The sequence below is a fragment of the Parambassis ranga genome, chromosome 7 (assembly GCF_900634625.1).
Source record: "Parambassis ranga chromosome 7, fParRan2.1, whole genome shotgun sequence".
Classification (NCBI taxonomy): domain Eukaryota; kingdom Metazoa; phylum Chordata; class Actinopteri; family Ambassidae; genus Parambassis; species Parambassis ranga.
Genome location: NC_041028.1, coordinates 21,130,184 through 21,147,858, shown reverse-complemented (window position 1 = coordinate 21,147,858; position 17,675 = coordinate 21,130,184). Strand labels below are relative to the sequence as shown.

Sequence of the window (17,675 nt, the reverse complement as noted above, 5' to 3'; positions counted from 1 at the left end):
CCAGTTCTTACCATTGAAACCATCCTGGTTCAGATCTCCCAGTGGAGCGATGGTGCTGCCGAATCTCCCAAACACCTGAGTGCCAGTCAGGTGAGGCACGTGGAGCTCCAGATTCAGAGGGCTACGCTGCAGATAAACATAGACCCGACCCATTTCTTCCAGTCGGCCGTCTGAGCTCCGGACCATGAGCATGGGAGCTCCCACCAGCAGGTCAGTCAGCCTGCAGACATGAGAGGAAGATCACACAATCTCATTGAAGCTTAGACACATTGACGCTGGAGGAAACAGCTGTAATAGACTGTTGATGGTGTTCAATCTAGTTACTGCTGAGTGAATTAAGTAGCTTGAAAAACACACAGTGGGAATACTCACCCATCACTGTTGATGTCTGTTGTCGCCACTGCATAGCCAAAATATGACCCCATCTGTGAACAAAAGCTTCCAGTCAGTGAAGTTCTTACCAATCAAAAGCATGTTAAGATTTGTTCTTAAATAAAAAAACGCTCATGCTACTACAACCTTCAGACTTGCTTTCTCCATTACTAGAATAAAGGAGGGCCTCACAACAACACAAAGGCTTGATGCGTTTTACAGGTTAGGTCCAGTTCAGGGCCAGTTCTGTTTTATTTTCTGATTTCTAGCCGTCTGACTTTTAGTCTAAAAAGCACATATGTAGGAGTCTGAATTGCTGTTGAGTATGCAAATTCTATCATCACTGTTTAAACACACTCTCTGCTTTTCTATTCCCAGAACCATTTGCACAAATAGCCACTGCACCTTCCCCTCATTAATTGAGCTTTACAGCAAACCACGGCAGACACCAGAACCCAGCCAGCAGAACGCTGTAAAGGAAATTATTTGTGCTCACTCTTGACTCAACAAATTAAAAGCTCTCATGAGGACATAAGCAAAGAAAACACAGAGGAAGTGGAGCATGAAGGAGCTTTCTGAGGGAGCTTGCAGCTTTTCAGACTCACCTGCTCGCCAGTGTACTTAATCATGGTCGACAGATCCGTACCATTCAGAATGGACACCTGCAACACAGCGAGCACATGTGGTGAACATCTTTTTATAGGGTCTAATATAAGCACAGACTCTGGTAAGGAATTCACTGCAAAATAATTCCCACTGTGGCAATATCACTTTCCTCCTTTTACTTTCCTGTAACTGCACCAAGGTTAAAGCCCAAGCCTTTCCTTCAAAAAGCACTTAAATTAAAGCCAAAATGAGAGTGATGATTAAGCGTTCTTACCGAACCATAAAGCATGAGTCCTTTTGGAACACCAGCCACAAAATCTAAGAGAGAAGAAATGAAGATTTAGCAGGGAAAATGTACAAGTTAAGCCCAGCTGCAGGATAACAGAATTCCAGCACTGACAACATTGCCAGCTCAATAATCATAAACTGCAGCTGCAGCTCTCAAATATATGCTCTCATATATATATATGCAGTGGTGGAGGAAGTACTGAAGCTTGGTACTTAAGTAAAAGTACAAATACCCAGCAAAATATTTACTTAAGTAAAAGTAGAAGTGCTGCTTCAACAATCCTACTTAAGTAAAAGTCTTAAGTACTTTTAAATGTACTTAAAGTATTCAAAATAAAATTAGGGTAGGAGATTTTGAAAACTCAGTGAGAGTCAGCCAGATTTCAAAGTAAAACCACGCCCCTTTCTCTCGGAGCTCACCCCGAAGCCACGCCTCCAATCACATGGACGAGCTGCGGTCTGTGACCTCGGCCATCATGCACGTACCTCTCTGGTGCACAGAGCAGGAAGAGAGTGACAACCAATTTAGTGTTTAATAGCTCCCACAAATGATTAATATTCTTCGTTTTAATGAGAAACTGCCGAACTAATCGGTTGCTATCGGATTGAGGCAGGCTGTGGGCATCAAGTGAACAGAGAGGCTGGCAATAAAAAATAGGCATTCGCCATTTTTACTGAGTAAGTGTTCCCGCTGTAGATTAATGTTATGATTGATAGATAGATTTGTGTTAGCAGACAGCAGCTAACTAGTTAGCTCACTGAGCCAGAGCACCGGCATCATGACTGAGGCTCATTATAGAAACACAGCTGGCAGCGTGACACCACCTCCATGCAGAGTCTGACCTCACATCAGTCCAGCACAGCTGTATGAACACAACTGTATTCATAAATGTACTTGGAACTACAGACATGTTAAAATGTGTAGTGGAGTAGAAAGTACAGGTAATAGCTGCTAAATGTAATGGAGTAAAAGTATAAAGTATGCACTATTATTTTTACTTAAGTAAAGTATAAATACATAAACATGTACTTAAGTACAGTACAAAGTACAAATACTTTACAATACGTTCCATTCCACCACTGTACATATGAGACCATTACATGAGAGCATGACTGCCATTTGTGTAGCCCTTCTTTTTACTAACTTACCTTCAACTTCATCGCCACTGAATTCCCCAACAGCCACTGAGTAACCTGTAAAAAACCACAGGAGGACATTAGCTTCAGCTGTCCTGGCAGATAAATAAAGATACGTGTGGATGTGCATTCTCTTACCTTGATAGCTGTCATCATGTTCGGCCTGGACTTGCTTGGTCTGGATCTGATCCTCCACGGCCTGCATAAAATAGCCTGGATAGTACGCTTTGATGATCTCCTCCTTAGCAGCAGAGATCACTTGACCTACAGTTTGACCAAAGAGAAGAAAAAGACGTAAGGTGAATAAACATCTGAGGTTTTGTTTAGAAGATATTTTATCACACCGTGTACTTACCTTGCCAGAAGTAGCTGCCCGGTCCTCCCAAAACCACTTTGCCATCCTGAAAGAGAACATCGTGAATTAGGACAAAAGAAAAAAGAAGATTTTCTCAACCTTTGGAAATGTACTGACAGGAACTTTACCCTTGTGAAGTCAGCGCTGAATCCTCCCTGACAGTAGCCTTGTCCAACTGGGTCGCTGATTTCTGAAATACAAATGGAGTGGTACATCATGATTGACTTAATATCAGAAGTATTTTCTTTATCTTCTTCTCCCTGTAACTTCAGTATGAGGCAGTCTGTGGGAAAATGCACCAAATTTTTACTAGAGGTGAAAGTTACCTGTACGACAGGGAGCATACTCTACAAACTTGGTGAAATTTTGCACTGAGAGGTAGCAGGTTCCTGTAGCATCAGAACGGGGGACGTCCCTTTCAGTTCGCCAGGAGTAGAGCGGAGCACACGCCTGCGTTACAGAGGAGGTGGAGAGAGATTGGTGGGGAGGAAAGAGGGAGGGAGATGTGTTGATGAACGGGGGGGGTGAGCCTTTAGGTGGAAGATGTTTTTCCAGTTGCAACAACACCCTGATGAACTCAGGAGGAGTCTCAGGTTGAGGTCAGTGGTACATCTGGAGCAGGGTAAGCTTGTAACTCAACCCTAGTCACAACCCACTCAATCAGACCAAACAACAGGCGGCTAAACTTTGATGTCACATGAGAGGATACAAACATGTCTTTATAGTGTGCTGAAACTGCAGGTGAAAATTGGGCCTGAATGACAACAAATGTATGAACATTAATCTGGGAGACAAGTTTCTAACGTACACATCCCCCTGCTGCTTCACTGAGACATCAGTTGAAGTTTCTCACAGCCATGTGGCCAGGAAGCCCTTATCATAACAGTGGAGGATAACATCAGTGGTGTGCAGCATAGCTGAAACTCTAGTGCACCTAAATGCATCTGTGAGAGGGTCAACCTACCAGAATTGTGTCACCATGAGAACGCACAGTGGCGCCAAACCATTGGTGGGACTTGAAATCAACCTGGTGTTCAGTGTCATTGAGCAAGACGAGTCGATCCCCTGGGGAAACAAAATACAGAAAAGACGATGCTGAGTTAAAGCAGAATGATAAAACATACATTGTTTCAGCTGGACCTCAAGTATCCTAATTCTGCCTCCCCTCCCTCCCAGACTCTTGGAAACATCTGTACAACTGGCAGACAGCAGGCTCTAAGACTCCAATTACACCACTTTTCATGCACAGATGATCAGGGTGGGAATTTGAAAAGAATTTGCTACCATGCCATTGTCGAGGGGATGGGTGTCGTCCGACACTGGTCGAGTTTAGAACTAGACTGGACCAGTTTAACCTCACTGACCCTTTGCTCTGTTTGACCACCTGGCCAGTAACACTGATCTCCCACTGCCATGCTTTGACAGCAGCAGGTGACAGGACAGATGGTCTGGGGAGCCAGGCTTAAACCACAACTTTATTGGAAGACAGATGTTGCATCTGTGCTGCCGTCAAGACAGAAATGCAAACAAATTGATTAGGCAAGGAAGTCCCATTCTCCATGTACGTAGCTCATTCCTCCTGTAAGGGGAAGTGAAAATGGGAGTTCATGATCAACCCTGACTTGGACAAGCCACAGGCGTGTTGCAAAAGAGCCAAGCATCATCTGTCTCCTGACCGCTGCAAGAGATCACGACCTGTGTGGATGTAGAGAAACAAGGCTGTGTGTCAAGCCTCTGCGTCTATGCCTCCACTTACTTTCCAGCCAACCAGGCAGCCTGGAGCTGAAGGTGAAGCCTGCTCCGCGTCTTTGTGGAACAGCGAAGGGGCCGGGGTCCAAAGAAAACATACTCACTTTGGCCTGGCTTCCTCACAGCAACCTCACAGTCATCTCTGTTTAGACACACACTTCACTGCCTTTCTCTGTTTTCATTTTCAACAGTATCTCTATTTTCCTATTCAATTTTTCTTACACTATCGCATCCAAGCCTCCTTGTCCGTGCAGCCCTTTCTCTCCTTTGCTGCCTCCCTTCATCCAAGAGGGTAAGAAGAAAGATTATAGTTTTTTAATAAACCAGCTGTATTTCTGTTTAATCTCCATCTGTGGGCTTTTCTACTAACATTATTCATCACGGTCCAACAGTAGCCAGCGCTGCTTTAAGTGTTCAGAGGGGTGAAGAGAAGCACTTTATCCACGCAGGCAATAAAATGACCAGCACTTCAAACGACTCCTTATAAGCTTGTTGCTCTAACTAATCTGCCTTAGCTGCGTGGTATTTCTTCTTAACATTTTCATAACAGGAGAATTTGTTTGGTTAAGGCCAATGTAAATCCACGAAGCTAGAAGCCGTCTTGTTACCAAGGAAACCAAGAGAAGCAGTGGAAAAGTCCTCTTGTAATTTCTACCGCATGAGTATCACCAACTATCCCGCAATGTTAAGAAAGGAAGCATATCATTGTAAGCAGCTGAAGAGGATAAAGTAAAGTTCTCAGATGGCAGCAGTGGTTGTGTGTCACTATAATGGCTGATGAAAAGTTCTGTTTGTTGTCTGGCTGAAGGCGACCAGCTGGAATCACGTGAATGATGAAAACAGTGGAGATTCACAGGGGAGATAAAGGGAAATCCAGAGATGTCATCTGACCCGAGTCCTCCTGGGAGGCCGGTTAGTGCAGTGTGCTGATGTGACATGGTGCCAGGCCCGGTCTCTCTCTCCGGGGACCAGTGGAGGAGGAGTGAGGGGGTCTGGTGTGCATCCATAGACTCTACTTTGAACTGTGTGTGAGTGGATAGCCATTAGTGGGGTTAGACCCTTGCATTGTATGTGTGTGTATTTTGGTGTGTGTCAGTGGGGTAGAAGACAAATGGCCAAATTCACTCATCACATCAGCTGCTCCTGTGGGAGCACCGCCAGCAGGAGGAGAAGAGGGGGGGCAGAGCTAAAGCTGGATCCATACTCCGCGAGACAAAGAGCGGAGAACGCGCTCCACGGGTGGTAAGAGATACAAAAAAAAGGTCTTTTCCGCACTGAGGTACCATACTCCGCGAGACGCGTGTGTGCAGAACTCCTCATACGGCCCGCCCACTAAACTATAAGGAAAGACTTTACTGAGTTTTTTAACACACCACAAGGACTTGTGCCATGGCAAGAGGGCATTATACAGAGAGGGTGCCTGCAACAGCGTGAGATGTCCGGCGATGAGCTGTGAAGATGCGACATTAAAAGTAACAATAGCAAAGATATACAGACATTGTTAACGAGCCTGTTATGCCCGGGTATGTAGGAGTATATAGAATGGTAATAACAGTCACCATCTGGTATGTGTGAATGGCTGTCTGGAGTTATTGGTGACAAATCACCCTGACTTGCCTTTCTTTCTTTCTTTTATTGCTCATCATGCAAACCAGTATGGTCTTATCTAAATCTGTTGAATCAGTGCTGTTTATACACCTACCTATATACCTGGAGAGGCTCTTGCGCTTCTCCACTTTCATCACGCCCACAATAAATTCCGACCAATCACAGCATGGTTGCCGCACAGCCTTGAAAGACAAAGTTCGGCCCGGACCCTGTGCGCAGGAGTGCGGATCAGCGGGCGGTCAGAGACAAAAAATGACGTCATTTTGTGGGCGTAACGTCTGCAGGGGGGGAAAATGTCTTTGTCTCGCGGAGTATGGATCCAGCTTAAGGAACAGGGGTCTGGTTCCTCCCCCCTTTCCTACTTCCCCTCCCTTATTTCCTCCCATCCTGTATATGCCCTCTCACACCATCCCTGCTGCCCTCTCCTCTCTCCAATCCATAGACAGGCTCTTATCTTCATGGAAGAGGAAGTGGATGGGAGGAGGGCCTCTAGCCACTCTGACCCAATTAGTTAGGCAAATTAAGAGTGCTTGGCCTGTGGGTCAGAGCTCAAACACACTAAGAAAGAGAGAGACCTCTGACACCACTCTATTTGAGGAGTATGCTGGGAAGCCATCTTCTATTCAGCAGTCAACCCAAAGATCACTAAATGTCTTTTTTATGGGTCTTAGTCTTTATCATCAGGACTGGCAATGGAAATGCAGACAAAGCTATAGTAAATGCACTGCAGCAGTAAATGTCATCCATGTAACAGCTGTTTGTCAGAGTCACATTTGCATGCAGATGTGCATGTACCGAGTGCTCCTTCACTGTGCGGCAGTCCTGTTCTACTGTGATCCAGATGTCAGAACTGGCTCTGTAATCTCCTCCTTCAAATCCATTTCAAAAATGTGAAGGACACTCTCCGACAGCCCCGGGGGACTAACCTTGACTGAGCGGCCTCACTGCATGTACATGATATCACTCCCTGTGGCATTAAGCCAGCACTCATGGATGCAAGAAAAACAGTGCCAGTGGTGCACTGAGCCAGTTGTGTCCAATAAAAAACTAAAGGCTTGTGAAACCCTCAGTTGAAGATTTCTCCCTATTACTCTGCATTATGGATAGTAAATCTAAGTTGGCCTGTGCTGTTGCTTTGATTTCTCAGGAAAGAAGCCAGAAGTGACGCAGTACCGGTCTCTTTGTGTGCTTTCAGCACATGTTTAATCTTAAAGAAGTCCAAAGTGTTTTTAATCCGAGTGTCTCTTCCTCCCTTTGCCATGAATCTATTGTGCAAATCGGGCCGATGACCACTCTGTCGACATGCTGAGTGAGAGTTCACTAGTCAACCTCACAGACTTCCTCATGTTCTCCCAAACACCTAATTCTGAAACTGGAGCCTTTTTGTCAGGCCTGCCGGCGCCTGCTGCACCTGACATACAAACAGGAAGTTTCTTTGTCTGACCTATTTGTTTATTGGTTGCTTATCTCCTTATACATCCTGAGGTAAGGCAACACAAACATGACCTGGAGGAAGGAAGGAGTATCCTTCAAAAAAACTCTTCAACACCCCATTATCCTTTTCATCCCTAAAGAGAAGACACAAACAGGAAAAAAAAGGATCATCCTGGAACCGTGCGTAGCCAAAAGCAGCTCAGTGGAGTGGAACAGTGATGCCTGATCCAGAGAGGAAATGCTCTGATGGCTACAAAAGTGCATTTTAAGAGAGTTCAAACACTGTCTCCAGAAAAATCAGGCACCATAAAAACAGCATTATTTGGTTTCTTAATAAAAAAAGTACCACATCTCAGGCCTTTGATGCAGCCCTGAAACTCACCTGGCCAAGCTGAGGATAAGAATCTGACAGGCCGGACATTAGAAACAGTTGTGGACACATCTTTCCTCTCCTTCACACTCTACCCCAAACCAAAACTATTTCCAGTAGGATGAGAACAAATCTAACACAGACAATATCCTGTTGTTCTGTGGTCAATCAAATCAATCAAATCCACAGCAAAGAAGCAGAACAACACAAAGACGACACACAATGGTTAACAAGCATGTACGCTCAGCTTCTGCGTAGGAGAAATGCACCCAAAGAGCAGCGTGCAGTGGTTCAGCTAGCTTCTCTTACTCAGTTGTGGTGTGCGGGGTCTCGGCTCTGCCTGGACATGATTTCCTTCTGCCTGGTCAAAGGCAGCTTGTGTCAACCAGAAGACTTACCTTCAGTGTCAAACTCAATGGGGTGACAGTCCGCATGGCCCAGGCTCCATGGACAGTAGAATACAGACCCTCCCTCGGTAACGTTGACCTGACGTGTGTTGGCCTTGGGGGCACCTATCACCACACTCGCACTGTGAAGAAGACACACAAAGAGACAACTTGCTGTAAGTCAAAGGTTAAAACATTACCTCTTTGGTAAGCTCTGTAGTTCTTAGCCTGGCGTCAATTAAAAGTTGCATTCCAGGCCTCCCACCAGACAAACATAATGCAGTACTCACATTTTACCACTTAGCAAGTTTTATTCTGACACAGATGTGAAACATTTTAACAGGCTGCAGTGCTGCTTTACATAATCCCATCCAATCTGCTGAGCATGGGTTGTTCACAGACACTTGTCTGCAGTGAGACACGCCAGGAGAAACACTTGCATGGTCACACATGCTTCCCCTCTGGGGCAGATTCAACAGGAAAACAAGAACGCAGACAGGCTAAGTGGAGTCACACTCTTGTTTCTACAGCTGTGATGCTACACAACAGTGTCCTTGAACCTACACTGTACAGCTACAGGAAGGGCAGACGGGCATTTCAACATTCATATGAAAGAAAAGTGAGGTTATAGGTGGGCCTGGTAATAATACCACACAGGACAGAGCGCAGAGATGAAAGAGGTGTAGTGACAATATGTGAATGGAGACAACTAAGATTTAGGCCACGATAAGTTAAGGGGAAAAAAAACCCAAGTAGATAATGTGCCTTAAGTGGATGGTTTAGCCATTACCTCATTGTGGACCAACTTGACCCAACAGCCATCACAGACAGAACTGCAGCCATTGATGTGGGTAAAGGACCAAAGGACCATTGAGACCAGACGGTGTCTGGGGGGCTTAAAAAACAGGAAGAGTACACCCTTTCCTGCCCAAGATCTTCCAATAGTGCATGAACGTTTACAGTTTGGCTAAACTTAGCATCCTTCCCCCAAGGGTAAGTACTCAGCAGGGTCCAGAGGAAGGCAGGAGAGCCAGCATGAGTCAAACAGCAGTTAAACCGTGCAATATTCCAAGGTCTCGTACTCCACCGTAATTAATCCCACTGAACCCACCTATTACCTCACATTACAAAAAGCAGAAAGTTATGGGGATTGCTTGTGGAAAACAAAATGAACAGAAGTCAGTCAGGGTGCTTTGGTGGTCACTTCAAAGCTTTGAAATCATTTCACCATCCGTGGCTTTGAAAACACACGAGTGGGAGAAGGTCACACAGCAGAAGGTGGAAGTTTAATATTGTGGATACTTCAGAGGAAATACAGCACAATGCCAATTCCAAATGTGGAGCAGAAAGTCCTGGTTTGTGTTGGAAGAGGGAAAAAGAAACAAACCAGTTCAACTTGGAGAGAAAGAAACAGTGTCCCCCTTTTTATTTTAGACTGCATAAGCAGACACAGGAATATCCCAGCAGAGCAACAGAGATCCACCTGTGAAATAATCTGAATCACAGAGAGGGATCCTGCTCAGGGTCAAGCCAGCTGAAGCTATTGCTCTCATCTCTAAATTCACTTTCACATTTAAACACAGAAGTGGCCACTAACTGTAAAGGTGCAAGCAGAAACAGCTCTGTTAGCACTTCTCTTGTGCAGCTGAGGTTTCTGGGAAGTGCAAATGCTTCTTTAGCAAAACACTTTTAGAAATTTGTGCAAGCACATGTAGACAATAAATGACACCACTGGAGGAACATGTACACAATAACAAGGCCAAGAAAACTGAGAGGAAAGCCACAGCATCTATTGTTGAACCACATCTGAATAGAGTCCAGCAGCCAAAGTTGGCCGTGGCAGCTTTTCAAAGGGGAAAAAATACAGGAAATAACACAACAAGCAGATCGTGCTTTAATCAGAGAGTTGGCAGTTGAAGCTAGTTTACAGTACCTTACACTGCAGATGTGCAAACATGGACTGATAGTAATCAGAAAGTTCTGTAAATGAAGAAGAATTAGCATTTAATGGCTGCTTATCGGGGGAGGATCTGTCTACTTCTGGCATTTCTCCACCCCTGCTGCTTATCTGCTGGATTAACCATGTGCTGAAAAGGTAGAGCTTTTGTATAATTAGCATTTAATGAACGTCTAACTGCACTGTCGGCTGAGTTCTGCATTCAAAATACCTTTTGTAAAAGCAGGGTCTGCATGGGTATGCAAAAATGGGTCATTGGTACGGGGACGAGAGGTGCTCAGCTGCTGTGGGCTATGCAACGATGGCTAACTGAGGCAAGACAAAAGAAAGGAAGCAGCAGCACCATCGGGTTAGATCGGAGCTACAACAACTGGACTGGACTGACTGCTCTGCTCGCTGAAATGCTACTGGAAAATGAAGAGAAATCCTCATTTGGAGAGAGATTCTGAGAAATGTCCGGTTGTGGAAATAGCAGCAGATGAAAGGCATTAGCGGCTTCACCATGTCCCACCAGCTGCCATACAGCCACCACTAATGATCTCCATCACCCAGCTGACAATTAAGCATTAATTAAAATAACTGTAATTGATTTAGGCTGCAAGTGAGGAATGTGTAAACACAGCTTTACTGTAATCGAGGACTGGTTTGTCTCCATTTGAAGGTCAAACAATCAGGGAACAAAAAAAATGTCTCGCCGCACCATAACTGCCAGACTGCAACCACTATTTTATGTGGGGTTGAGAAATTAAGGGTGATGCAGAGTGCTGGAACTTGCTGATGTGACACTACAGTGCATAGCAACGGCTAATAAGGTTTATGATGAGGTTAAAGAGGGAGGTTGTCAGTGGGCAAATTCCTCCGTTAACCCCTCCCTTTCCAGCCCAGCAGTTTTCCCCCCCTCACCATTCCACATTTAATTGTCTTCCACCCAGCTGCAAAGGCTGATGTCACTTCAACACTATTATAACAGCTTAAAGCCAGAAAGGCGGGAGAGAAAAAAAATCACAATCATATTAGCTAAGCCTGCCAGAGCTGGCTGCAGTCACCATCTGTGGTCGTAAACACGGCTCAACCAATGCTGCGGCACATACGCAAAAGGAAGAAGAGGGTGGGAAAAAAAATCTAGTGGCCTTCAAACCTCACCAGCACCTCGAGTAAAGCATGTACAGTGCCCCGCTAAGCTCTCAACACATACTTAAAGACTGGAGTGGGTCCATATCAGTAAAAAGAATGCAGATGCAGTGACCCGACAGGAGCCGGAGGCTGCTTCTAACCTTTGCTGCTCTCATTTCTTTAGTGAGGACATGGAGCATACCAAATATAACAAACATCTGTCTAGCTCACATGATACCTGATCAGTGGGAGCAGGGACAACAGGCTTAAGGTAAATACAAATAATGGAATCTATGCATGCCGTACTATACGGGGGCTGTGCCAGTGTAATATTATGATCAACAGGCAGCCTCTGAAGCTGTACTGTGAAGCCAACCTGTGTGTTCTGCAGCCTGAAACAAACACCTTTAATTCCCCGTTCACACTGGGGAAATCAATCCGGCTAGAGCGGGATTCGGGCCGCATGTGGATATATCCTGTTTCTTTCTGTGTGAACACTGTGAATCCGGCTGTATCCAGCTTGATTTCAATGTGGCTCAGGTCTGAACGCAAATGCAGGTAGTGAATCCGACACGTGTGTGCGACACCCATATTTGAAAATAGGTCTGAACGCATCCAGCTCAAAGACTATCCAGATACAATCCTAATGTGGATTAACTTTCTCCAGTGTGAACAGGGCCTATGTGACAACTGTATAGTGAGCTGTAATCAAATTAAGGCTTAGAGTTATGCATACATAACTTCATAATAACTACAAAAATCATACATTTGTATCTTCACTATGTACAACGGTACTGATACCTCTGAAGCAAACAACACTTAAGAGTGAGATCAGCAGAGTGACAGACATGAGTATAAGTGGAGTGTGATGACTTATTCTAGGCCACATGGAGCCATACGAATAGCCTCTCATCCTCTCAAAGCCAAGGCCAGACAGAAGCTGTTCGAGGCCTTTCAGGCCGCCATATGGACGGTCCTCTGTTCACACACACACGCACACACACTCACACCAAAGTCACACACACGTGTAGGCAGTGCTGCCGTCCAGGAGCACAAAGATGATGAGAGTAGCAGTGCCTGTTGGGATGGAGTGTGCTGACTACAGAGGGTCTACTGTGCTGAGCTGAGGCCACTCTTTTTTTCTGGTGGTACTGTAAGGAAAAAAAGATCTGTTGCTCTACAACCATGAAGAAAGTTCAAGAAAGTTACGTCTTTTTTTAACAATTTATAGATGTTTCCACATCACAGGACTGACTTGAAGAGAAGCCTTTGAGAACCTGCACCAGACAGTGATGATAAGATAAACAGTCCAGACCCATATCACAGCAAAACCCTCCACAGGATGACCACGCTGGCCTGGATATTACTAGTGCAGTTGTTTATTATCTCACAGAAATATTGTGCAGACATCCAGATGCAATATGAAATAATACTTTGTGATTCTACGCTTCTCTGCAGCTGGGTTGTTGGAGCTTCTGGCCTGTTAAATGAATTAGCAAGTTGACACCAAGTTGATTTAACGATTGTTTTTTTCTTTCTTTCAGCCTTTCACCAAGCAGCCATCATTTTGTTTTCTGCCATCCTTCAGACTTAATGTGGGAAAAGCAGCAGCTGTTTTGTTAAAACCACCAACCTGTTGAGTTATTTCACAAGTGGTGAGTGAGAAACTCGAAACATCCTGCTACTACTGCAAAACATCAAAATGACTTGTGGTCTCTCCAATGCATTATCTCATACCAAACTGTTGCCCACCCCCCAACCACAACTACTGCCAACACCCCCCTCCCTGCTCTTTTTCACAGTCCCACTGCCCTAAAAATCCTCCTGCAGGGAGTTTAACTGCTGGTGGTTCACACCTCTCCACAATGGCCACATCAGGGGGTCCAGTGCTCTCACCTCAGGATAGAGAGGCTGTTGTATTAAACATGGTGGCAAGCAAGGCAGGGTGGGGGTTGCAGCTGTTGGAAGTACCACACAAACACACATTCATTGACAAGAATGGCCAATGGTTACGTGTTATTTCCATCTCAAATATGGATCCAAATTTGAATTTCAGCCAGTGGAATTTCATACAAACGAGTGGACAATGACGTCATATGCTTATAAAGGATTGCCTTTATCAAATTACCATAGATGTGAGTCATGGTGTGACCTGAGGTTAAACCAAACCAGGCCTGCTGGCAGTCAACAGATTAAATCTTGCAAAGTATGAGTCAGGATGACCCTGACCAATGGCCAACTCCATTCCACAGAAGACGTGAAACAAATACAGCAGACGTGACAGCAGGGTCCACCGGCCCTTTACACCCATCATCACCATCCGCACTGACATCGTTTTTCTACAGTATAACACACACAGGCCTCTTGTAGACACATCTAGTGAAAGTTAGAAAGGCACTTTGTGTAGAACAGGCAGCGGTATATACATTTGTGACCTTCACAGAAACACTAATGTTCCCAAAGCACTGGCCTGGTTATCAGATGTGACAAAAGAAAATTAAAAGAGCTTTTCACAAGTCCAACAAAATTAAAAAAAAAAAAAAAGTCACAGTGAGAGTCCTCTGATGGAAAACAGTAAACAATTTCTGCCATCAGACAAAGGGCCCCCTGTCTGCAGCAACAACGAGAACCTGGATGAAGGAAAGCTTGGCAGAAGACTGACACAAGCTGTGCTCCAGCTCAGACACTGGTTTGATTTAAATCAGGTCCATAGAAAGGAACAGCAGTGAAAACAATAACAAATGGGACTGATCATATATGGAGAGTGACCTCAGTGGAGTCAGGGAGAAAACACTGCTGTTTTAGTGGCCAAAAAAGACCCCGGTCCAATTTCAATATTACCTCAACTCTAACCCTGTGTGGGAGCGGGAGTCACCTACTTGGACTGGATGACCTCTGTGTTTGCTTGTCATGGTCAAACCATCCGTGCGCTCACCAGCATGTCAGCGAAACACATGAACCTGTCTCGTCTGTTCATACACTCCAGGCCAGGTCTGTTATTATTTACAGGCCTGACCTTTGACCTTTTCTGCCTCAAAAGGATTCACTCCCTTCTCCCTGCCTGGTACCGGTCAGAGACGAGAGGCAGTTACTGCTGTTTGACGATTAAGTGTCAGGAGGGGTGGGGGTGGGGGCTGACATACATAGACTGCAGCAAGACTATGAAAAGTCCATTTTCACTCGATCACTAACACACACACACCAGGGAACCATACATCCTTCTGACCTTCCTGTGTATCTGACAAGAGCTGTCACACAGTTCAAGTCTGTATCCTCAGGCGATCTCCTATGGTGGGCCTTCTACCAGCCATCAGATTTAATTTTATTACTGCCGGCCGAAGGGCATGACAAACCCGGATATATAAACTTGTTGTCAAGGACCAGTGCCAAAGTGGGAGAAAGTGAGCCTTTGTATTTGTATGACTGACAGCAGCGGCAGAAGGACCTCTCTGTCTTTCTTGTCTCTGCATCTACATCTGTCTGATTTGGAGAAATATACTCTTGCAGCCTCAAGTTGTGATGAACGTGTGTTTGTCCAAAAGCAGCAATAATTTCACCGACAACACTGAAGCAGCTCATCCTGACAAAAAAATAACTCCAACCTCACTAGGGCTGCAGCTACTCCCCCACTCCTCACAGCGTGTGGGCGATGACGATGTGATGGCAAAACAAGAGATAACAGAAACTCATTCTGTGCCTCTGCTGATATGTTTTGATGTGCAAACTTCTAAGAAATGGTGGATGAAAGGTGGCAGATACATGTGGTTTTCAGATAAAGCAATGAGTCATGGTCTTAAATCTGCTCTCTCATACTTTGTTTAGTTTGACATTCGACTTCTGAATACATATCATCGGGAAGGAAATTACAGGGCGCTGGGTTGTAGGAAGCTACATTTAAATATTATTCCTGCCTCACACATACAGTACAGATCATTGTCTCCACTCCTGCCTCCATAAGAAAGGCTTCTCAACTGGAGAAAAGTTCAGATTAAGTCATCGGTAAGATGACGTCTCCCGTGTCTGACATTTAATGAGACAAGGAGAGATGATGGAGAGAGGCTAGACAGTGGGGGGAGGTTTGAGACGATGGATGGATTAAAAAGCCCTGCAGTATGACATCAGCATAGGAGGAGGTACGGAGGGGGATGTTAGAAAGAAAGAAAGAGAGGAAAGGGGTCTATGCACACAGGCTTCACATCTTAAATCACACTGCTCTCCTGAAGCCCCTGCTTCCCCGGCAGGAGACATGAAGAGGGATAGCAGCAGGCTTTTAAAGAGACAGTGAGGGCCGGAGGAGGAGGAGGGGGTGGAGAAATATCCCCATGTCTGAGTGTCTGCCGTCCAGGGAAGTGGGGAGGAGGAACAGGGAAACCAAAGCTGCTGCTGGCGGCCCACTCGGCACAAAGCCCTTTCTCAAATCCCAGCATGCTGGCTGGTTGAACAGTGGTCTGGGATGGTGCTCAGCAGACACAGACCCAGCCAGGAAGTCTGATTATGTCTGAGTGAAACCTTGACTGCGGCTACATGACCTTTCGTTAATGATTATTACGACTGCAGGAGAGGGTCCAAAACTCACCCAGATATAGTGAATAAAGGGAGCAACAGCAACGCAAATCTGTCAGCAGATCATTTCAAGTCTTGCTTCACCTTTTTCTGCATCCCAGCTGATACAAAGACTACAGGACAGTCAGGAACCCCCCTGTATATCAGACCTTACCACAGGCATGCATACATAACTTCCAAAAATGACTGATGCCAGAAGCTTCTCAGGAAGAATTCTGAGACAGCCTCTGCATGCAGAGTGTCACATCTCCACTGAGGCAAAACAAGCATCACAACCAGCAGCGGCTCTTCAAACCATGAAGATGAGTGACAGCAGGGAGTGAGCAGGCTGATGGAGGGTTTCTAAAAGGTCAAAAATAAATGTCACTTTGTTGGACGATGAGATTAGAAATTGAGGGTGATTTGAACAATGTGTTGAGCTTCTATGGTTTAGGGTCACCCCCCTTTTATGACGAAAAAGCCACTCTTTCATATCGCCACTATCCGGTATTTATTGCATGATGCATTTACGGCACAAATGTAATTTCCTGAATATATTTATTTATTACAGCCACTTGTGTCCAGGCTGCGGGCGTGCGCGCGGTGCGTAAAGCGTGCGTCCTGTATGTACACACAAAGCCTCAAAGCCAACACACAAGCCACAAACGAAATGTGTTTTAAAAAGTGTTCCTATTGGAAACTTGCTCTGTAACTTTAACAAGGGGGCTGTAGATGTTCTGAAGTTTGGCCAAAACCTCCGATGTAGTCCATGGAAAGTTTGCACGCTGCGCGCAACAACATGGGTAGAGAGCACTTTCTGAGCTTCCAACTTCATTTCATCACTGTTTGGATAATCGTTAAATGGTGATAGTTGAATAAACTCACCTGGCAGAATCGGACAAATAAAAGTCAACAGCATATCCGAAGTAGCTCCCTTTAGGTCCGCCGTAAACAGCTGGGCTCTCCACATCCAAGTTGAACGCTTCGCAGACAGGCTGAGAAAAAGTGAGCAATAGCCCGACAACACAAAAGAAGGAGCCGCGGAGGAAAGCTGCTGTCCCCGGCGTCTTTGCGCCAAATCGTTCCGAGCCCATTTCAACGGAATAAATTAATCCACTAAAAAGTTTGTTTTGTTGGGCAAATCTGTCCGAATTCTTCCGCAGATCAAGGCTGAAAAACCAGAGGGAGGCAAATAGGACTAACACTGCATCCCCGTAACTCTAACCGGGCCAGGATCTCATTAATGCGCCGTCAGCTCCTCTCGGCTCCTCTGCTGTCTGCCTCTCTCCGGGCCCACGCCTTCTCTGCTCACCTAATCATGACACATGCAGCAGGGAGTTCCCACAGCCGTAACAAAGTTTAAAGGAGGAGGAGCCAGAGATTCCCTAAAACTGTGAGAGGAAACTTCTCCTGCCTGGTATATATGGTGAAAATGTGGTCAGTTTTTATCACTATAACACCAAGATTATTAGCCACAAGAACAATGGATCCAAACTCCTCCCTTTGATTTGACCTCAGTTATCAACATGTCCACAGAACCGGCCTGATCAGTGACAGAATGATCAATAAGGCTTCACTTTTCCAGCAGTTTCATTTCATCCTTATATGTTGCTTTTTTCCTAAAACCAACCAAACGCTCACAAATAAAACACTTATTGTAGAACTGCATACTAATTATCTCTGTCTGCTGCTCACTGTGTGATCAAAATGTCCTAATTACAGTGTGGATCTGATTTGGGCGCATGATGTCTTCTGGTG

At 45.3% G+C, this 17,675-nt stretch overlaps 1 protein-coding gene across 1 annotated transcript in view; it reads right to left on the bottom strand.

Annotated features, from left to right (window-relative positions):
• Positions 1-17,251, bottom strand: part of itga5 (integrin, alpha 5 (fibronectin receptor, alpha polypeptide)) — a 32,895-nt gene extending 15,644 nt beyond the window's left edge. The window contains exons 1-12 of the mRNA XM_028408884.1: positions 16,803-17,251; positions 8,318-8,448; positions 3,723-3,823; positions 3,085-3,208; positions 2,887-2,948; positions 2,759-2,804; positions 2,542-2,667; positions 2,416-2,460; positions 1,253-1,296; positions 978-1,034; positions 373-425; positions 12-220 (exon numbers count right to left, since the gene is read on the bottom strand). Of these exons, the coding sequence (XP_028264685.1) occupies positions 12-220; positions 373-425; positions 978-1,034; positions 1,253-1,296; positions 2,416-2,460; positions 2,542-2,667; positions 2,759-2,804; positions 2,887-2,948; positions 3,085-3,208; positions 3,723-3,823; positions 8,318-8,448; positions 16,803-17,011 (1,207 nt within the window). The 5' untranslated portion in view covers positions 17,012-17,251. The remainder of the gene's footprint in view (positions 1-11; positions 221-372; positions 426-977; positions 1,035-1,252; positions 1,297-2,415; positions 2,461-2,541; positions 2,668-2,758; positions 2,805-2,886; positions 2,949-3,084; positions 3,209-3,722; positions 3,824-8,317; positions 8,449-16,802) is intronic.
• Between the last annotated feature and the right edge of the window lie 424 nt (positions 17,252-17,675).